At 36.8% G+C, this 23,989-nt stretch overlaps 1 protein-coding gene across 1 annotated transcript in view; it reads left to right on the top strand.

The window, feature by feature from the left end:
• Window positions 1–287: 287 nt before the first annotated feature.
• The window catches only part of LOC103515404, a 71,762-nt gene continuing 48,060 nt past the window's right edge, over window positions 288–23,989 (top strand). The window contains exons 1-6 of the mRNA XM_008480345.3: window positions 288–342; window positions 12,308–12,403; window positions 12,707–12,731; window positions 14,355–14,383; window positions 18,855–18,870; window positions 23,238–23,435. Coding sequence (XP_008478567.1) covers window positions 288–342; window positions 12,308–12,403; window positions 12,707–12,731; window positions 14,355–14,383; window positions 18,855–18,870; window positions 23,238–23,435 — 419 coding nt within the window. The remainder of the gene's footprint in view (window positions 343–12,307; window positions 12,404–12,706; window positions 12,732–14,354; window positions 14,384–18,854; window positions 18,871–23,237; window positions 23,436–23,989) is intronic.

Consider the following 23,989-nt stretch of genomic DNA (forward strand, 5'->3'; position numbering starts at 1 on the left):
CGGGTAAGACACCTACACTCAGTCATATTGATGATGATAATAATAATGATATTCATGATAATATTATTAATATTTATATTATTTATGATAGTATTGATAATAATATTGATAGTAATGATAGGTAATAATATTGATATTCATGATAGTATTGATAGAATGAATGGCATAGCCGTGAGACTTTGTGTTTCCGACTTCTGACACGGGTAAGACACCTACACTTAGGGCTCCTGTAAGTGGAGGTGTGCTCACCTAACTACGAACATACCTACAACACCTGACCTTTAGACATGGTTGAACCTATGGACCCATCCAAGGGAGACGGCTACATTCCTGAGTCTACTGGTTGAGGAAACGGACGAGGAGGATTTATGACAAAGAGGGGCACCGCTACAACAACAACCTTTAGGCATATCTTCAACAAAACCTCGCCTGACCTTTAGACATACCTATAACACCAGATACACAGAACTTTTCTGGATTGTTCTAGTTTTGGTGAATGACATTTGACTGAGCCATCTCTGTTGTAATTTTTTGGAGACCTTTTAAATCGGACCCGAAAAGAAGGTACGAGTAGTTCCTATTTTGTCACCATAGACAATCCCTATAATTAGGCTTGCCAAATATCCAAAATGTCGATTCGGGACGCGAATCCGCGAACATAATTGCCAAATCCGCGAACATATTTGACTGAGCCATCTCTGTTGTAATTTTTTGGAGACCTTTTAAATCGGACCCGAAAAGAAGGTACGAGTAGTTCCTATTTTGTCACCATAGACAATCCCTATAATTAGGCTTGCCAAATATCCAAAATGTCGATTCGGGACGCGAATCCGCGAACATAATTGCCAAATCCGCGAACATAATCGCAAAATCCGCGAACAAAATCGCCAAATCCGCGAAAATAATCGCGAAATCCGCGAAAATAATCGCGAAATCCGCGAAAATAATCGCGAAATCCGCGAAAATAATCGCGAAATCCGCGAAAATAATCGCGAAATCCGCGAAAATAATCGCGAAATCCGCGAAAATAATCGCGAAATCCGCGAAAATAATCGCGAAATCCGCGAAAATAATCGCGAAATCCGCGAAAATAATCGCGAAATCCGCGAAAATAATCGCGAAATCCGCGAAAATAATCGCGAAATCCGCGAAAATAATCGCGAAATCCGCGAAAATAATCGCGAAATCCGCGAACATAATCGCCAAATCCGCGAACAAAATCACCAAATCCGCGAACATAATCGCGAAATCCGCGAAAATAATCGCGAAATCCGCGAACATAATCGCGAAACCCGCGAACATAATCGCCAAATCCGCGAACAAAATCACCAAATCCGCGAACATAATCGCGAAATCCGCGAAAATAATCGCGAAATCCGCGAACATAATCGCGAAACCCGCGAACATAATCGCCAAATCCGCGAACAAAATCACCAAATCCGCGAACATAATCGCGAAATCCGCGAAAATAATCGCGAAATCCGCGAACATAATCGCGAAACCCGCGAACATAATCGCCAAATCCGCGAACAAAATCACCAAATCCGCGAACATAATCGCGAAATCCGCGAAAATAATCGCGAAATCCGCGAACATAATCGCGAAACCCGCGAACATAATCGCCAAATCCGCGAACAAAATCACCAAATCCGCGAACATAATCGCGAAATCCGCGAAAATAATCGCGAAATCCGCGAACATAATCGCGAAACCCGCGAACATAATCGCCAAATCCGCGAACAAAATCACCAAATCCGCGAACATAATCGCGAAATCCGCGAAAATAATCGCGAAATCCGCGAACATAATCGCGAAACCCGCGAACATAATCGCCAAATCCGCGAACAAAATCACCAAATCCGCGAACATAATCGCGAAATCCGCGAAAATAATCGCGAAATCCGCGAACATATGAACGGGACGCCGGGACACCCCCTGAAATTCGGGACTGTCCCGGCCAATTCGGGACGTTTGGCAAGCCTACCTATAATAAGATCTACCTTAGTACTAGTAAATGAGTATTTCAGCAGCTTTTCTTTCATAGTAAGTTTTCCGTGGTATAGGATACCGTGCCCTGAATATATCATTCGTTGAGGGAGGTATATTTTAATTAGGTACATAGTATTTCAGCAGCCTTTCTTTCATAGTAAGTTTTCCGTGGTATAGGATACCGTGCCCTGAATATATCATTCGTTGAGGGAGGTATATTTTAATTAGGTACATGAGACTTGAGTCATACCCGCATTAGATTTGCCCTGGTAACTATGTGTCCCTACAACCTACTGGGAAAAGAGAAGCTCCGAAGTCTTATATTATCCTCTATGAATTCATTTGGTGGTACCTATTTCCCAATGAATGAAAGAGAAGGACATTGTGGTTTCGGTTGTAAGTTACTAAGTTGAGTTCCCACAGCGATGTTGTGAATCTGCATCAGGCGACATTTGATACCCATCACCATCAGAACCCACATAGTGTTTGTTCTGCATAAATATCACAAATTAATATTTTAATAATATTTCGTATGAGAATTAAGATCGAACAAAGTTTTGATTTTTTTTTTTATTATTTAATTAGGAATGTCTAACCTGTATCTTGAACTCCAGTTGTTGGGCATAGGAGTACCTACCTATGGTATATAGGTATAGGTCTGTATACGAGTATTTGACCATTTTGTTCATGTGTCTTGTGAGAACTGATGGCAATTTTCATTCTCAAATAGCCAAGTCTCAGCTCTCTCTCACTCATAATTTTAGCAAGGGACCTACCCCTCTCCTTGCTGTTTTACTCAGTGTCTTTTGCTATCTTGCCAAAGTATACCATTTGCCCAGTCGCCACTACGGTAGAGATTGTATTTATTTATTTGGATTTATTTATTCTTATTATTTTTTATTTTTTCTCAACTTGATCGATTGAAATCCAAATCAAGATGTGAAACCCAGTAACCGTGCGAGATTTTCATACACCGTCTAGCTGACAACAATATTATGACTTATGACACTAGTATACCTATAGTATAAGTTGCCACACATGTGATACATAATTATGTACATATATAACCAGTATGTATTTCTATGTATAATATGCCATAAGGCACAAGTCCTGTAGATTGGCGACTGTCCGGTTGGTGTGGCGGTATTACTTACCTACCTATGTAGAGAAGGTGAGAATGTAGGTACCTACAATAAGTAATTGATTGTGTTTTTCCCTGCTAACTCTACTCAGAGTACTGAGATTAAACAAAGAAAGACAGATTTGTTTCTGAAGAATCAAAGGAAAGACAGGGGAAAAATAAAATAAAATAAAGAAATAATATACACACTTTATTAGAAAGTAAAAATAAGCGCAATACAAATTCAAGAAATGAAAAACGAAATTAAGAATATCTGAAACTTCGAAGTAGAAACACAAAAGAAAATTAAAGTTATAAATAACGTAAAGAAGTTGAAGAGAAAATAAATAAAAACCATATTTTCTATTTGAGACCGAGAAGCTTTTATGTTTTAAAAGAAAACAAAAAGCTTTGTCATTAGTGTATTAAGAAATGAAGAAGTCATAATAAAAGTTGTAAGTGGACTACAGGATCGGTAGAAATCCTTGGCATACAGTATTGCATTGAAGCCAAAAAAGAAAGTTGTAAGTGGACTACAGGATCGGTAAAAATCCTTGGCATACAGTATTGCATTGAGGCCAAAAAAGACACATTGAGGCCAAGTTCCTTTTGTTAGCCAGCCTAGGTCCCGCCCGGAGCCAAAAAAGACACATTGAGGCCAAAAGTTCCTTTTGTTAGCCAGCCTAGGTCCCGCCCGGTTCGAACTTTATCCCAAACAGATAAGGTTCCGGAAAGGCTGGCTTTCCTGTCCTCCTTCTGTCGATGCCGTCGATTTCGGGACGGTAAGACCTCCATTGTTACAGCTCCCTCCATAAAACCTCTTTAAAAAATAAATAACATTAAATAGATTTTTGTAATTCCGCCAAGTAATCATAGAAAGCTCGTTGCGGTCCAAATACACGTGATGCACTCCAAAGAAAAAATAAGAAAATCAACATAAAAGTGATCGAATTTCAACCATACCGCCCGGGGCGAACTTTAACAGATAAGGTTCCTTCTCGGAAAGGCTGGCTTTCCTGTCCTCCTTCTGTCGATGTCGTCGATTTCGGGACGGTAAGACCTCCATTGTTACAGCTCCCTCCATAAAACCTCTTTGAAAAATAAATAACATTAAATAGATTTTTGTAATTCCGCCAAGTAATCATAGAAAGCTCGTTGCGGTCCAAATATACGTGATGCGCTTCGAAAAAAATAAGAAAATCAACATAAAAGTGATCGAATTTCAACCATCGCACATTCATCATCCGAAAGACTTGTTGATAATAATGAATTCAAAGTTTTGACTTTTTAATATTCTGATAGGAGAGAGAGGGCTGGGAATTCAGGGGGTGGGGGAGCTTCATAACTAGCATTCAGCCACACGGGGTTGCCTGCATTGGGGTGCTCACAGGGCGCGAAATTAAGCTACTTTCTACTTGTTTTTTTTTTTTTTTCATATTTCACACTTGTCCGAACATGATTATTATCCGGCGTAATCTTTCAATGTCACAATATTCTCTTCTGAGTTTTTTTTTACATAAAATGAAACTGTATTTTTACATAAATATGAAATTGTATTTTACATATTATAAATATGAGAAAAACATGTTGGGATGAATATGGAAATTAGGTACCTATGTTGACGTTTTTCTTGAATGTAGATCGTCTGATGAGGGATAGGAGGGTGCTAGTTAGGTATGGGAGGCAAAAGAGGAAAATGAAGATTTACAGTCTCACCTTGCACCTGAAAACAGATTATTCTAGTTGTGGGTTTCATTTTATACGATTAGAGAGCAATTTAAGGGGTAATTTTGCATACTATCCAACAATATGTGGGTGTATAGATTTGTACCTAACTAAACATCTCTCAACCAAATCCCAAAAAGATACATACATCCAGCTCCCAAATGGTCTCGAATATTATATAAGTACCTACCGACCTACTTGAACCAGAATCTAACAAACATCCTAATCAAAACTATACCCTAATACCTACCTTTCACATATTCGCATAGGGCACAAGCATTCCTCTCTACAATTTCCGAAACCTGTCAATATCCCATGATCTGATCAATATAAAAGGAATGCGTACGTATAATATGTAGTTGCAAAAAATAAATAAATATACTCGAAAATTCAATAATGTGTATTTATTTCGATAGTTTCACAACGGTAGGTATACAAACATCTCATGAATGGGGTAATATTTGAATATAATAGACTTCGAAGAGTAGAAGAGAAGCCTTGATTGTAACAATCAAAATCAAGGGTCCTCTTAGCCTATTGAATGAAGTTCATAAATTTGTGTGTCACAGATCCCCTCGCATGGGATCACTCCAGGTGATTGTGTGAAGGGTTTTGTTCAGAAACCATTAAATCACTCGGGATAGGAAGGTACACATTCTTGGCTTGGGATTTTAGATTAGAAGGAAGTCAAAACAGTCCCTGCTTGAGACTTTTCATCGCACAGAATGACCTACTTGTATGATGAGTCTAAAGAGCCAAAGTAATCTGGTGGTTGCAAATTCAACACAAAAGTTTACTGGAAATTACTGATAAATAGCCCAAATTTTTGATTGTTACAAGGTGAAGTGTTTTATGGACAAACATTTGACAAGTCTTGGAACCCCTAAAAAAGTACCCATAAAAGTCCTCAACAGTCCTCTTAGCAAACACTAACGCCACATGTCATGAGGAAATACACAAATGTCACCAGCAAAAACATAATCAAGTGGATGGAATAAGTGCTTTTCTGTTCTTCAACTTGTCTTCTGCCCCATTTCTGTCATCGCCTAATCAAACGATATAGCAGAAGGTAAAGTGTTTTATGGACAAACATTTGACAAGTCTTGGAACCCCTAAGAAAGTACCCATAAAAGTCCTCAACAGTTCTCTTAGCAAACACTAACGCCACATGCCATGAGGAAATACACAAATGTCAGCAAAAACATACCTAATCAAGTGGATGGAATAAGTGCTTTTCTGTTCTTCAACTTGTCTTCTGCCCCATTTCTGTCATCGCCTAATGAGGTGAAGTGTTTTATGGACAAACATTTGACAAGTCTTGGAACCCCTAAGAAAGTACCCATAAAAGTCCTCAATAGTTCTCTTAGCAAACACTAACGCCACACGTCATGAGGAAATACACAAATGTCACCAGCAAAAACATAATCAAGTGGAGTAAGTGCTTTTCTGTTCTTCAACTTGATGTCTTCTGCCCCATTTCTGTCATCGCCTAATCAAACGATATAGCAGGACTGATAAGTCAAAAACACGCCTTCCCAAGTCATACAAAGTCAAATCATCAAACTCCCTGTCTTTCCCCCTTTGGCCTCAATTTTCCCATTTCTTGGTTACACTTTGGTGAGTGCTTTTCTGTTCTTCAACTTGTCTTCTGCCCCATTTCTGTCATCGCCTAATCAAACGATATAGCAGGACTGATAAGTCAAAAACACGCCTTCCCAATTCATACAAAGTCAAATCATCAAACTCCCTGTCTTTCCCCCTTTGGCCCTAATTTTCCCCCCTGGCCTCAATTTTCCCATTTCTTGGTTACACTTTGGTGAACTTTCCATATCGTAATTTGTTTGCTTTGCCTTCGATAATTTGTTGTACAGAAAAGGAGGGATGTTTTTTTTTCTTAGAAAAGAAAAAAAGTCATTTACAAATGGAGGTTTTCAAGCTTTCAAAAGAACACAAGTGTGTATATATTTTACATAATGGGTAGGTAAGTAGATTAGAAGATATAGGTAGGTACAAGAGTGTATTCTGAGTGTTTCTTTGGTAGGGCGATGATTCCTGAATGGGGAAAGTGACATCTCCACCAATATTTTAAACAATATGCCATTTGAAATAGGTTAGAGAACACAAGTGTGTAGGTATATATTTTACATAATGTGTAGGTAAGTAGATTAGAAGATATAGGTATAGGTAGGTACAAGAGTGTAATCTGAATGTTTCTTTGGTAGGGCGATGATTCCTGAATGGGGAAAGTGACATCTCCACCAATATTTTAAACAATATGCCATTTGAAATAGGTTAGGTAGGTACTTAAGGAAAGAGCACATCCACCAATAGCAGTAAGTTACCTATAGAAAAATTAAGAATTTAAAAAGACAAGAAAAACATTATTGTTATCCACTTCCACAGTCCTTTCATACTCCTTCAAAAGCTTCGTCTCAAGCCTAAAAAAAAAAACTTCACATAAAATTCCCCCGTAAAATACCGACACCATCATCTTTTTTTCTCTTTGTCCCACCTTCGCCTTCCTAATCATAAATCTCGTATCATAACCATAATCCGAACATGAAATATTCAAAGCTTGAAAAAGTTCAAAAACGCGTCGAGTGGCGATACACGGTGGTTGATAATAACATCAAAAGCCCGACCAGGGGAGGCTGGTGTGGGACTTTTTCTTCTCAAGAGATCGAAGGGATTTTTTTAAACAAAAATTATTAATTAACTCACGGCAAAGAGGCTGTTTTCAATTGTCAAAGAAGAAAAGAGTTTTTTTCCAAAATTCTTCTCATTGAAGATTCCTATTCTTTAATCGAAATTTGACGTCCAAAATCGAAATTTAACCGAATTTCGGGGAAATTTCACTTCCAAAATTCCTCCACCCTAGTTGCAGCTTCGGCCTCCCCCGTAAGGTCGTCACTGAATTCGACACAAGTTCGAAACTTCGCTTTTAGCTCACGCCTATCGACCAATAAGCGTCCGCGAAATGCACGCAAGCGTAACTGTTCGCGAACGCGTTATTTCTGTACATAAACATTCGTGTTCTATTATTTTCACTTTTTTTTCTCTCTCCTCTTTTTTTTCTAATTCCAATTTTTTTCCTCTCCACAGACAAGAGCTGCTTTTTTTTCAAACAAAAAAACCTACACAGTTTTGTTTTCCCTGGCAAAAATTCCCAAAAGAATTGAATATGTTCCCCCAGCCATTCGGAGGGAAAATATTCTATTTATGGTTTTGTATTTTTTTTATTCGAGTTTAAAATACATGTATGTTAGGTACCTATAGTGAGATAACTCACTCTTCCATTGTGCCTCCTATAGCGTGGGGTTTCAAACAAAAAAACCTACACAGTTTTGTTTTCTCTGGCAAAAATTCCCTAAAGAATTGAATATGTTCCCCCAGCCATCCGGAGGGAAAATATTCTATTTATGGTTTTGTATTTTTTATTCGAGTTTAAAATACATGTATGTTAGGTACCTATAGTGAGATAACTCACTCTTCCATTGTGCCTTCTATAGCGTGAATTTGAGTTGCAGACACCAGAATATCTGATAATACATGGAAATTTGTTGACATAATAAGGGACTACATCCCTTTTCTGGACAGCCTGAAGTTCTAAACAAAGACAATTAGGCAATATAAGTAGGTACTGTACGCTATACTACAAAAAAAAAAAAAAAAAAAAGCTTTTGAATATGTTCCCCCAGCCATCCGGAGGAAAAATATTCTATTTATGGTTTTGTATTTTTTTATTCGAGTTTAAAATACATGTATGTTAGGTACCTATGGTGAGATAACTCACTCTTCCATTGTGCCTCCTATAGCGTGGGGTTTGGGGCCCTGTGTGATGTGAATGTATTTGAGTTGCAGACACCAGAATATCTGGTAATATATGGAAATTTGTCGACATAATAAGGGACTACATCCCTTTTCTCGACAGCCTGAAGTTCTAAACAAAGACAATTAGGCAGTATAAGTAGGTACTGTACGCTATCTATAGCGTGGGGTTTGGGGCCCTGTGTGATGTGAATGAATTTGAGGTGCAGACACCAGAATATCTGGTAATATATGGAAATTTGTTGACATAATAAGGGACTACATCCCTTTTCTCGACAGCCTGAAGTTCTAAACAAAGACAATTAGGCAGTATAAGTAGGTACTGTACGCTATAATACAAAAAAAATTACAGTTCTTATAACGAATTGACCTATGCCATGGCTGATTTTTGACCCATCAATCAGCATTTTCCTGCCCCTTGGGTGAGCCAGAATTCCTCAGTTTCAAGTGGTTTGGAAACACCCAGTGAAATCCACTCATGTGGAAAACTGATCTCTGTTAAGTTTGAGTACCTAGTTTATAGATTTCTCACTAATTATGTTTCAACAAGCCCCGGTACTGATAAATGTGTCACCATAGTGTTAGTCAATCCGAAAGGTACCTAGTTTATAGATTTCTCACTAATTATGTTTCAACAAGCCCCGGTACTGATAAATGTGTCACCATAGTGTTAGTCAATCCGAAACCAGACCGTGATTTGTCATGAGTTCATGACACAGAGATTGAGAGTTAACCCTCTCCGGATTCTTTAATCTCACCAATCTTGGACTCTCGCCTAAACAGGAGGGCGTGGGTTCGATCCCAGCCGAGGTAGGTGCTAGTTAGGTATGGGATGCAAAAGAGGAAAATGAAGATTTACAGTCTCACCTTGCACCTGAAAACAGATTATTCTAGTTATGGGTTTCATTTTATACGATTAGAGAGCAATTTGAGGGATAATTTAGCATATAATCCAACAATATTTGGGAGTATATGTTTGTACCTAACTAAATATCTATCAACCAACTTCCGAAAAGATGCTTCTAGCTCCCGAATGGTCTCAAACATTTTATAAGTACTTGCATATAAGTACATTTTATAAGTACCTACTAACAAACATAATAATCAAAACTGTGCCAAGATATGGTGCCTACCTCTCACACATTCGCACAGGGCACAAGCATACCCCTCTACAATATACAAAACCTGTCAATATCCCATGATATGATCAATATAAAAGAAATACGTACGTATATGTTAGTTGCAAAAAATAAATAAATATACTCGAAAATTCAATAATGTGTATTTATTTCGATAGTTTCACAACGGTATACAAACATTCATTTTATACGATTCGAGAGCAGTTTGAGGGGTAATTTAGCATACAATCCAACATTATGTGGGTGTATAGATTTGTACCTAACTAACCATCTCTCAACCAAATCCCAAAAAGATACATACATCCAGCTCCCAAATGGTCTCGAATATTTTATAAGTACCTACCTACCTACTTGAACCAGAATCTAACAAACATCCTAATCAAAACTATACCCATAATACCTACCTTTCACATCATATTCGCATAGGGCACAAGCATTCCTCTCTACAATATCCAAAACCTGTCAATATCCCATGATCTGCTCAATATAAAAGGAATACGAACGTATGTAGTTGCAAAAAATAAATAAATGAACTTAGGTACTCGAAAATTCAATAATGTGTATTTATTTCGATAGTTTCACAACGGTATACAAACATCTCATGAATGGGGTAATATTTGAATATAATAGACTCCGAAGAGTAGAAGAGAAGCCTTGATTGTAACAATCAAAATCAAGGGTCCTCTTAGTCTATTGAATGAAGTTCATAAATTTGTGTGTCACAGATCCCCTCGCATGGGATCACTCCAGGTGATTGTGTGAAGGGTTTTGTTCAGAAACCATTAAATCACTCGGGATAGGAAGGTACACATTATTGGCTTGGGATTTTAGATTAGAAGGAAGTCAAAACAGTCCCTGCTTGAGACTTTTCATCGCACAGAATGACCTACTTGTATGATGAGTCTAAAGAGCCAAAGTAATCTGGTGGTTGCAAATTCAACACAAAAGTTTACTGGAAATTACAGATAAATAGCCCAAAATTTTGATTGTTACAAGGTGAAGTGTTTTATGGACAAACATTTGACAAGTCTTGGAACCCCTAAAAAAGTATACCCATAAAAGTCCTCAATAGTCCTCTTAGCAAACACTAACGCCACATGTCATGAGGAAATACACAAATGTCACCAGCAAAAACATAATCAAGTGGATGGAATAAGTAGAGAATGACCTACTTGTATGATGAGTCTGAAGATCCAAAGCCAAAGTAATCTGGTGGTTGCAAATTAAACACAAAAGCCCACTGGAAATTACAGATAAATAGCCAAAGGTATGGTGTATTATGGACAAACATTTGACAAGTCTTGGAACCCCTAAAAACGTACCCATAAAAGTCCTCAATAGTCCTCTTAGCAAACACTAACGCCACACGTCATGAGGAAATACACAAATGTCACCAGCAAAAACATACCTAATCAAGTGGATGGAATAAGTGCTTTTCTGTTCTTCAACTTGTCTTCTGCCCCATTTCTGTCATCGCCTAATCAAACGATATAGCAGGACTGATAAGTCAAAAACACGCGTTCCCAAGTCATACAAAGTCAAATCATCAAACTCCCTGTCTTTCCCCCTTTGGCCTCAATTTTCCCATTTCTTGGTTACACTTTGGTGTGTAATTCTGTATCTGTGAAGCCTTATACCTAACTTTTTTCCTGAAATAAAATAAATTATATCAAAAACATTTACCTATCACCTACATACATATTTATTGTTCCAGATTTTACAATGAGATTAATATCGTCATCGCTTGGTACCAAGTATTAGATATTTATCTTTGTTTTTATTGTTCCAACTATCTGTTGTGATACAAATGAGTGGCAACTTGGTTTTGCCTGGCCCCAATTTGATCAGCCGACCAGAACTAAATATCTAAGTGATTGACTAATGCTAGAGAACCATAAGAATATTTGGTAATATCTACCGATCTATGTCTGCCTGATATTTGTGAATTGCTTTAGTCACATTGATAATAATGGCAAGTGTAGAAATTAGATCTGAGAATGTCTCTGCTAAATATTCGCACGTGATTTAAACCACATCGATGAATTGAAAAAGCAAAAAAATATTGAAAAAAAAAACTAGGCACTTGGAAGGGTACCCCTACTTAATAAGTATTTAGTTCGGTATTACTCGTAAGGTACTTTATCAAAAATTATTTGGTAGAGAGGATTTCTGGTGAAAGAAGCATTTTCTAGGAACAAAATTATTTTTTCCTACTCAAAAACCAAGAATTTACTGACAATGAAAATTGCGTAAGCTGGATCGGACCAAAGATAATTAATTTTGGTGTAGACGTCTCTACGTTTTAGGACCATTGGAAAACGTCTAATTTTTCTCATTTATGACCTAATTTTCATTTAAATTTCCAAAATTAAATGACAATTTTACTGATTTTCCCCTGTTTTAGGTCACGGCGGGAAAAAGTCTAATTTTTCTCATTTATGACCTAATTTTCTTATAAATTTCCAAAAATAACTAACAATTTCCCTGATTTTTTCCGTTGTTTCAGGTCACGGCGGCGTCAATCAACTAGGCGGGGTTTTCGTCAACGGACGTCCTCTGCCCGACGTCGTGCGTCAACGGATCGTCGAACTGGCTCATAACGGCGGTCTGCTGTCTGCTAAATATTCGCACGTGATTTAAACCACATCGATGAATTGAAAAAGTAAAAAATTTTTTACGACTTTGATCCTATGGGGTTGTGGAAGAAATTGAGGGAGCACCATTGGAAAATTGGGCGGTAGGTAGGTAGTACAAGAAACTTGAAGAAAGAGGTTTAAAAAAATGTTTAATAGAAGGAACTGTAAGTGATAAGACCTTATCGTTCCGAAATCGAATAGAAAAGGAGAGGATAGAAGAAAGCCAGCCGGGAGGGAGTTCAACCCGCGACTTAGCACTTAGAAGGCAGGTGAGCTACCCTCTGATGTAACTAGGCTGCCACAAGAAACCATTAATATACTGTTAATATTGAACGTACATTAAACGGTCCATTTGATGAACACTTGTGAATTCAACAGACAGTAACAGACTAACAGCTCACTCAACTATGTATACTTATACAAAAAGATTTCCCTATACCAAATATTTGTGGCCTAGCCTCTCAACTTGAGAACGAAATGAATTCAAAGAGACCTCAAAGAAAAAGATGAAACTTTTCTCAGCGAATTATTGTCAAATATAATTTTGATTTGATATTTTCATCAGTGGGGGAGAACATCCTGAAAGGGGGAAGAGGACAAATTTCAGTTGACAGGAAGCCACAAATATGAAGGCCGGGAGGGAATTCAACCCGCGACTTAGCACTTAGAAGGCAGGTGAGCTACCCTCTGATGTAACTAGGCTGCCATAAGAAACCATTAATATACTGTTGTTAATATTGAACGCACATTAAACGGTCCATTTGATGAACACTTGTGAATTCAACAGACAGTAACAGACTATCAGCTCACTCAACTATGTATACTTATACTAAAAGATTTCCCTATACCAAATATTTGTGGCCTAGCCTCTCAACTTGAGAACGAAATGAGTTCAAAGAGACCTCAAAGAAAAAAATGAAACTTTTCTCAGCGAATTATTGTCATTATATTTGATTTGATATTTTCATCAGTGGGGGAGAACATCCTGAAAGGGGGAAGAGGACAAATTTCAGTTGACAGGAAGCCACAAATATGAAAACTAGCGATTATCGTTATGGTTACGATGCGACGATACAGTGCGTTATCCGATTATAACGGACCGATCAGTTCAAGAACGATACCTCAAATCGCCACAATGCAAACTTTTAGTTGATTTCTCCGTAATCGTCACAAATTAGGAGAATTCTTGTGATTTATTTGTGCGGCCCCATAACCTGCAAAGCTGGATCCGAACAGTTTGGGCCTTTTCTCGCTTCGATCCGCGTCCACAATGCAAACTTTTAGTTGATTTCTCCGTAATCGTCACAAATTAGGAGAATTCTTGTGATTTATTTGTGCGGCTCCATAACCTGCAAAGCTGGATCCGAACAGTTTGGGCCTTTTCTCGCTTCGATCCGCGGCCATGGACTTATCAACCGCCTACCGATATAATCAAAACATGATGGAATACTACACATGTAAGTTATCATGCACTCTTTTTCGGCGCTTTAACACTACGGACGGTAGAAAATATTTTTGTCATTAAATTGTACCACATAGATAGGTAGTAGAATTTTCATGGAAAATAGAATGAATGTTGGATTATTTATCAAGACGATGGAGATTAGGAGACGGTGCACGGTGTCTATTATTTTCAAATGAAACTTTTCTTAAAGGCTTTGTATATTGAATTGTTTGAACTCGACTAACATTTTGAAATTCATTAAATTAAATTATCGTGAATTATTTGAAATCGACTAAAATTTGAAATTAATCAAATTATCACCGTTTCAAAATTGGGGAAAGGATAACTACAGTACCCTCTTTTTTGGCGCTTTAACACTACGGACGGTAGAAAATATTTTGGTCATTAAATTGTACCACATAGATACCTAGTAGAATTTTCATGGAAAATATAATGTTGGATTATTTATCAAGACGATTGAGATTAGGAGACGGTGCACGGTGTCTATTATTTTCAAATGAAACTTTTTCTTAAAGGCTTTGTATATTGAATTGTTTGAACTCGACTAACATTTTGAAATTCATTAAATTGAATTATCGTGAATTATTTGAAATCGACTGAAATTTGAAATTAATTAAATTATCACCGTTTCAAAATTGGGGAAAGGATAACTACAGTAACATAAATGGATGAAGTATCACCCAAATGTTGAACTCTAGTGCCACCAGTAACTCCCTTCTTGGGATAGGAACTTTCTGTACCTACATAAGTTCTGTACCTACAATATACTTTGTATTTGTATCTATTTAAAAAGATCATGATGGTTACTTTACTTGGTAGACGAGAAATCAAAAGGAGTAGAAATCTGCTGAAAGTTTACCTCGATGGTATTAGTGAAGTTAATGAGAAACTACAGTAACATAAATGGATGAAGTGTCTCCCAAATGTTGAGCTCTAGTGCCACCAGCAACTCCCTTCTTGGGATAGGAACTTTCTGTACCTACATAAGTTCTGTACCTACAATATACTTTGTATCTATTTAAAAAGATCATGGTTACTTTACTTGGTAGACGAGAAATCAAAAGGAGTAGAAATCTGCTGAAAGTTTACCTCGATGGTATTAGCGTTGAAGTTAATGAGACAAAATGTCATACAAAGATCTTGATTGAGATGTAATGTTATGCAAGTCATGTCAAGACACGAAGAGTTCTAGGGAAACAAGGATTTCATTAGATGAGTCTCTAGCCATGGAATGATTTCAAAATGTGATCTTTGAGTTTGAGATGGTTTGAATCTTGATTTGCATCTCGGAGTTCATTATCAGACTTATCAGAAATCCATCATCAAGCTCTGGAGACATTTGAATAAAATGAGAAATAATAGTACTGCAAACATGCAGGATGTTTATTTCATTTTTGTCAATATGTGATCTTTGAGTTTGAGATGGTTTGAATCTTGATTTGCATCTCGGAGTTCATTATCAGAAATCCATCAAGCTCTGGAGACATTTGAATAAAATGAGAAATAATAGTACTGCAAACATGCAGGATGTTTATTTCATTTTTTAATTATTATAATATTCTGGTTTTTAGCCATGTCCTGTTATAGGTAGCTAATATCCTGTTTTTGGAATGTATAGGTAATAGACCTTTTTTACTTTCTATTACTACAGTATAGCGAGCTATACTAGTTTTTTTAGTTTTCCAAAATACTTATTGCCTTTTTATCTTCCTAAAATTTGTAATGGAATTATCCTCGGAGAGCTATTCTTACCTAGGTATTTGTTTATTTTTAATTCTAATTGGATCATTTGCTCTAATTCTGTATCCGAAGCCTAACTTTTTTCCTGAAATAAAATTAACTATATCATAATCATTTATCACTTATTTATTGTTCCAGATTTTTATCGTCATCGTTTAGTAATAAATATTCGATATTTATCTTTGTTTTTATTGTTCCAACTATCTGTTGTGATACAAATGAGTGGCAACTTGGTTTTGCCTGGCCCCAATTTGATCAGTCTAATGGAATGATCCTCGGAGAGCTATTCTTACCTAGGTATTTGTTTATTGTTAATTTTACTAATTGGATCATTTGCTGTAATTCTGTATCTGAAGCCTTATACCTAACTTTTTTCCTGAAATAAAATAAATTATATCAAAAACATTTACCTATCACCTACATATTTATTGTTCCAGATTTTACAATGAGATTAATATCGTCATCATTTAGTAATGAGTATTCGACATTTATCTTTGTTTTTATTGTTCCAACCTTCCAACTATCTGTTGTGATACAAATGAATGGCAACTTGGTTTTGCCTGGCCCCAATTTGATCAACCGACCAGAACTAAATATCTAAGTGATTGACTAATGCTAGAGAACCATAAGAATATTTGGTAATATCTACCGATCTATGTCTGCCTGATCAGGCTTGGAATAAAAGGGGGGGAAAAGAGAGCAGCAGGAAAAGAGCTGTCTCCACTAAAAATTAGTGGATGGTCTCTCTCCTCTTCAGATTTTCCTGAGTAGGCCCCTGTCAAGATTGCTTGTCATCAAAATAACGTCATATTTATTTATATATTTTTTAACCTCTAAAAGGGAGTTCAGGCTTGGAATAAAAGGGGGGGAAAAGAGAGCAGTAGGAAAAGAGCTGTCTCCACTAAAAATTAGTGGATGTCTCTCTCCTCTTCGGATTTTCCTGAGTAGGCCCCTGTCAAGATTGCTTGTCATCAAAATAACGTCATATTTATTTATATATTTTTTAACCTCTAAAAGGGAGAGCAACCTACATAACTATAGGCTGGTCAGAGAAGAGGGAAGCTTAGAGATTTCAGATTTGGAAATGTAATATGAAGACAAATAGTGTCTTTCTAAAGAGAAAAATAATAATCTATGAGTCGAATTTTATTAATATTTCTCTTTGTATGATGATAGTGATAAAACTTAATTGCATAATTAGGACACAACTCCCCAAAGAATACAAGTAGGTGCATACCTTCTGGATTAATGATATTATCCTAGCGGTCACCCAAACATGGTCGACTTCAATGTCCTATCAAAAGCTTTCAAAACCGCTGAATACAAAATTTTCGCTCACCCTATAGAAATTATTGTTTCATAAAAATTAAGCTACTGAACACTGTGCATTCTATTTATCTCAACGAGATAAGGTCGTTCTCGGAACGACTGGCTTTCTCCTATCCTGTTATCCTTCTCTCTAAGATTTTCGGACAATACCTCCGTTGTGATTTTTCGCCACTCATCTCAAACAGATGAAGCACATAATAACTTCCCGATATCCCGATGCATCCCATCTTCATTTCATTCCTAGTTATTTCATTCCTAGTTATTTCATTTTATTACATCGTCATTGAAAAATCTCCGAACAGAAGGTTAATCATGATTTCCAAATGACCGACTATCATTTCACGGCCTCCTCCCCTCCCCTTCACACATTGGATTCGAATTTAAGCCGCTCGGATTAAGAACGGGGGATGATTTAATGTGTGTTGTTATTGTACGGCTCAATTCAGTTGATAATAATTTCATTAACACCCCATCATTGCAGAGAAGGGATAAGTTTAATGCACTTTGCTATTATTATTCTGTTTAACTCGATTATGAAAATATACTAGTTAATTTTTAGCTACGTTTCCAGCTTACAATGTGTTTAGGGGTTTGAATAATGTACTGAGATGACAATAAAAACGCGCGGACTTATTGTACTGGGGACTACACCCATTATTGGCTTCCTTACTCTCCAAATTTCAAGTTGAACCGAAAATTTTGCACTTTTGGAAAGCACCTGTTGTCGACAAAACTTGGCATTCAGGCTACAGCTTGAAGTGTAGGTATCTGGAGTTTTGCATGATATGATAGGTGAAATACTAGAATTCTGGATAAACCTGGAAATTGCAATATTGAAGAGCTTGTTTTAATTCCAGAAAAATAGCAAAGGTACCTACTCAAGGTAGCGTTAAACCCGATTAGCCTGAAAAAATAAAGGCCAAGAAAAAATAGGTAAAAAAATAAAGGGAATTTGGCTAACAAGTAGGTATCTTCTGTTCACCACTTTCCCCCCTTATTTTAGGAATGAATTATTTGCATACCTAAAAGCTCGTAATATACGCTCACAGATTCCGAACCTTTGTCCAGTTGTCCAGCTTAGAAATATAATAACAATAATAACACATACTTGGGGAAAAAAATGCAGAGAAATAAGCAGAGATACAAATTGTAGAAACAAAAAAAGATCATAACTTGTATTAGAAACGTAGAAAGTATGCAAATTTGACCAAGCTTTTGTTCATCCGGACATAATGTTTAATGACCACAGCACAATCAGGATGGGTATGTTAGAGAAGGTTGTCTTCCGGTCATTTTGTATTTTTTTTACAAAAAGAATATAATAAGTACCTTAAATATTAAAATTTAATTCTGAACGCTATTTTTTCTGCCATACCTACAACCTACGAAAACAGTGAGTCTTTCTGTATAGAAACATGTAAACAAAAAGCGCTTTTATATTTCTATAATATAGAAATTATGTAGGTAGAAGATAAAGGTATCATTTCCCACCTCACATCAACAATTTTACCAAGATGACAGAGTAGGTACAAGGAGTAAACAGCTAACAAAATCTTACCAAGAAAGAACTAAAGTGTCTTAACTAATACATTACCTATTATTTACAGATGTGATTTCTGAATAGTGAATAGCTGAATGGTAATGTTCAATGAAATCACTCAATTATTCAACAATCCCAGAGTTTGGAATGCATTACCGAGCGGGTACAGATAAAAATCGGGTGTGAACATCACACGACTTTCTATTACATTTTTTGGAATACGTATTTGAAAAAGAAAAAAAAATTAACTCAACGCTCCAAACATTATACAACACAGTCACAACATTAGGAGCAGATTGTCTCTCGGGCCAAGATAAGATCGATCTACATTTTATTGAAAAAGCTCACATTCTCTCTCGGTGCCTTATTAATTAAGAAGTTAGCTGTTGAAGTGTTGGCACGAAATACGTATTTGAAAAAAAAAAATAACTCAACGCTCCAAACATTATACAACACAGTCACAACATTAGGAGCAGATTGTCTCTCGGGCCAGGATAAGATCGATCTACATTTTATTGAAAAAGCTCACATTCTCTCTCGGTGCCTTATTAATTAAGAAGTTAGCTGTTGAAGTGTTGGCATTAATCTGATCTATTAGCTGACATATTCGCGAGGGCTATAAGGTGTTATCTGTTAGTCTATTCCGTGATACATATGAGGTTCTGGTTGAATAATGTACTGGGATGACAATAAAAACGCGCGGACCTATTGCACTGGGGACTACACCCATTACTGGCTTCCTTACTCTCCAAATTTCAAGTTGAACCGAAAATTTTGCACTTTTGGAAAGCACCTGTTGTCGACAAAACTTGGCATTCAGGCTATTGTACTGGGGACTACACCCATTATTGGCTTCCTTACTCTCCACATTTCAAGTTGAACCGAAAATTTTGCACTTTTGGAAAGCACCTGTTGTCGACAAAACTTGGCATTCAGGCTACAGCTTGAAGTGTAGGTATCTGGAGTTTTGCATGATATGATAAGTGAAATACTAGAATTCTGGATAAACCTGAAAAGAACAATATTGAAGAGCTTGTTTAAATTCCAGAAAAATAGCAAAGATACTCAAGGTAGCGTTAAACCCGATTAGCCTGAAAAAATAAAGGCCAAGAAAAAATAGGTAAAAAAATAAAGGGAATTTGGCTAACAAGTAGGTATCTTCTGTTCACCACTTTCCCCCCTTATTTTAGGAATGAAGAGCTTACATTTACTACAATGTAAGCTTAGGCAGAGCTTACAACAATCAACAATGTTCAGTATAGCTCTTACATTCTTACAACAAAGCTCGAATATAAAAGCTCGACATTGATACCTTCTCTCCTCATCTTATCTCCGACTTGTTTTTCTTCCTTTACCCTTGTTTAAATCATCTTAACCAATGAGCAGAGTGAGGTTCTGTGCAGCTCATGTATTCAGGGTGACGTTGAAATTTCAGCATGATGCAAAGAACTGATTTTTCAGCATAAAAAATAGGAAATACTCATTTTTCAATATAAAAAATAAATACGTAAATTTTGCCAATCATGGAATCACGTAAAGCAATCTTATGCCACTTTATTATCCCAATTTTCGTTATGTGTGGTTAGGGTTACCTGGCATTTTATGGACAAATAAATAAAAAAATATCATCATTATTTAGGGGGGGGATAACATTATTGCGCTAAGGCCTTCAAAAAGCTTATTTCCTGAATCCTACTATTACCATGTGACCATAATTATAATTAGGTATATCATAGTATTTATGAGGTTCATTTCGTAAGGTTAAGCTTTTCCATTGGTATCTTATGACGGATGACATTCTCAATGTTGAGTCCACCTTGTACGGTAACTCTACACTAAAAGGTCGTAGGCCTTCAAAAATCTTATTTCCTGAATCCTACTATTACCATGTGACCATAATTATAATTACGTACCTATGTCATAGTATTTATGAGGTTCATTTCGTAAGGTTAAGTGGTTAAGCTTTTCCATTGGTATCTTATGACGGATGACATTCTCAATGTTGAGTCCACCTTGTACGGTAACTCTACACTAAAAGGTCGTTACTATTACCATGTGACCATAATTATAATTAGGTATGTCATAGTATTTATGAGGTTCATTTCGTAAGGTTAAGCTTTTCCATTGGTATCTTATGACGGATGACTTTCTCAATGTTGAGTCCACCTTGTACGGTAACTCTACACTAAAAGGTCGTGCACATAATTAACTCAAACATCAAGCTCACAACGTTCAAACTTCAAATGAATACTGCTTAACGTACTTGGTTCAATCGGTACAGAGATCACAATTTTATTTTTTTTCCTCGCTTTTTACCTTTTTTCGCACACATGTATGAGAGATGGTTTTTTTTTTTTTTTTTCGTTATGCAATCTCCTGGAAAAATTCTTTACTCTGGTTAATGGCTTTTTGAGACGCCCTGACCGTGACAGTTCAAAAAGGAAATGCTGCTTTCGTCGTGGATACAGTCCTAAAGTAGGTATATCTCTTTCTTCATTGATTGTTTATACATTTCCTGAGAAAAGTGAGGCCTCCTTGGGCAATTCGAGAGACCAAAAAATTAATCGTTTTCAAACAGTTATTTTTTAGTTAAATTTCTATTTATTATTTATTTATTTCCATTTAGTACCTAAGTACAAGTGCATTTCTATGTGATTACGGGGGTAGATAATTAGAAAGTACCTAAATCATAACTAAGAATTGAAATTGTCCACTGGCGATGGCGCGACAAAAAACACCGTGCATATTTCTCGCGCGTTCATTTCACAGCGTGACAAAACGCGCCCGTACATACGTCACGTTAAATAAAGCGGATAATTTTAATGAAGAGCTGATAAAGGGCGGTATGGCGGATCAAAGACAACAGTTACGCCCCATTGCACCTAATTAGTCTGCCATTGGGGCCATGCTCCTTTAACTGTACGTAAACATTTCGCCCTCAAGGTGACGAACTGACGACGAATTCACACATGTAATAATATTTTGGACCTACTATTCTACTGAGTAGGTACCGACTTCTAAAACCAGACTTGAGTGTACCTGCCCATTAGATTTTTTGTAAAGATATTTTAGACGAGAAATTGTAAATTCAGTTTTGTCAGAAATCTTTGCCAATTTTTTGTCTTCTCTCATTTTCAAACATGTTGAAATTTTCGAGAAAGAATACCTCGCACGTCAGAAATCTTTGCCAATTTTTTGTCTTCTCTCATTTTCAAACATGTTGAAATTTTCGAGAAAGAATACCTCGCACATACCTACGCACACTTATTGTGCCCTTGGTAAGACCAGATACAGTCGTGCCCTTAATAAGATGGTATTGTGCCCTTGGTAAGATGCTATTGTACCCTTGATAAGATAAAATATTGTGCCCTAGGCAAGATGGGCTAAAATAATGTCCTTGGTAAGATAGGATAAAATTGTGCCCTTGGTAAGATTGAATTGTTTGAGAATTTCCACAATTAGGTACGAGTACATAATAAATTTTTGAAGAGGTAGTCTCGTTGTGCAAGAGGGAATAATAAAATATTGTGCCCTTGGTAAGATTGAATTGTTTGAGAATTTCCACAATTAGGTACGAGTACATAATAAATTTTTGAAGAGGTAGTCTCGTTGGTAGGTGGTTATCCCTCATGCAGGATAGTACATAGGTGTAAGGTGTTTCTCAGACCCGAAACGTCCAATACCAAACAGTAAGGTACGTGCCAACTTTAAGTCCTATAAAAAGTATAAGTTTCTCAGACATATGAGAAAATATATATATGTAATTTCATGTATTACATACCTATGTAAGCTTACATAAATGTCACGTGTGACATTAGTTAAAGACAAGAGCTAAGCGAATGCTTCCAGACTTTCCAGCGAGCTGAGGCTTCACAACGAACGTTGAAAGGTCATCATCTCCACCAAAAGCTCACTCCCTCAAAAGCTCGAATGACAAAATGAAATATTGTATTTCAAAACACATCTCTGTATTCTAATGCAAGAATAATAATAATTTTTATTGTTCTTTCTAATGCCAAAACATTTGACAACACTCTGAATCAAACACATTTGGAAAAAAAAACTCCAATTCTCAGACGTCCAATTCAGAATTAACTTACTTTTGTTCGACATCAATAAAAATGGAAATCACTGTAGTTTTTCTTTTTTTAATGGTTGAAAATCGATTTTTTTCAATATTTGATTTTTCAATATTTGATATTGATTGAGCTTTGGACATGATTGTTTCCTCGTTGCTGTTATTATTGTTGAGCAATAAAACATTATGGCCTGACTGGTGAAATAATATTGGTTGAAAATCGAATTTTTTCAATATTTGATATCGATTGAGCTTTGGACATGATTGTTTCCTCGTTGCTGTTATTATTGTTGAGCAATAAAACATTATGGCCTGACTGGTGAAATAATATTGCTTTCGTAAGATGCTTATAACAAAATGAAAAAATTACCTATTTATAGGTAGCCTTTTATATAGGTGCCCCATAGTCCTCCCTGGGTCCCTGTACTTAAATAGGTGCAAATATCTATGTACGTACTTAGATAGGTAGCCTTTTATATAGGTGCCCCATAGTCCTCCCTGGGTCCCTGTACTTAAATAGGTGCAAATATCTATGTACGTACTTAGATATAGTCCCACTTTGGGTACCTATCGTCTCTCAATTAGCTAGCTTTCAATAAATTTAGGACCTACGCCCCAACTATTGACACCCTTCCTCTGTCCCCGCAGGTACTACGAGACGGGCAGTTTCAAGGCAGGAGTCATCGGGGGCAGCAAACCCAAGGTGGCCACAGCCCCTGTTGTCGACGCCATAGCTTCCTACAAGCGGGAAAATCCTACGATGTTCGCCTGGGAAATTCGGGACCGGTTGCTCGCTGAAGGAATTTGCTCGCAAGACAATGTACCTAGTGTTTCCTCTATCAATAGGTAAGTCAGCCTTTTTGAATATTATCTTTGTTTTTATTTTATTTCAATAGCCGTTTTTTGTCTGTCGTCCGCGGTCTGTGAAGACTAGGGAGTAAGTAAGCCGTTTCTCTTCAGTTCTAGATCTCTCAATAAGTCAACTACTTTATAAAACTACCTTTTAAGCGCATTTGCTCGCAAGACAATGTACCTAGTGTTTCCTCTATCAATAGGTAAGTCAGCCTTTTTGAATTATCTTTGTTTATATTTTATTTCAATAGCTGTTTTTTGTCTGTCGTCCGCGGTCTGTGAAGACTAGGGAGTAAGTAAGCCATTTCTCTTCAGTTCTAGATCTCTCACTAAGTCAACTACTTTATAAAACTACCTTTTAAGCGCTTCGATTCCCGCCCGGGGAGATGATGTGAATCAATTTGAGTTGCAGACACCAGAATATCTGGTAATATATGGAAATTTGTTGACATAATAAGGGACTACATCTCTTTTCTCGACAGCCTGAAGTTCTAAACAAAGACAATTAGGCAATATAAGTAGGTACTGTACGCTATACTACAAAAAAA

The sequence above is a fragment of the Diaphorina citri genome, unplaced genomic scaffold, assembly GCF_000475195.1.
Source record: "Diaphorina citri unplaced genomic scaffold, Diaci psyllid genome assembly version 1.1 scaffold1332, whole genome shotgun sequence".
Taxonomy (NCBI): Eukaryota; Metazoa; Arthropoda; class Insecta; order Hemiptera; family Psyllidae; genus Diaphorina; species Diaphorina citri.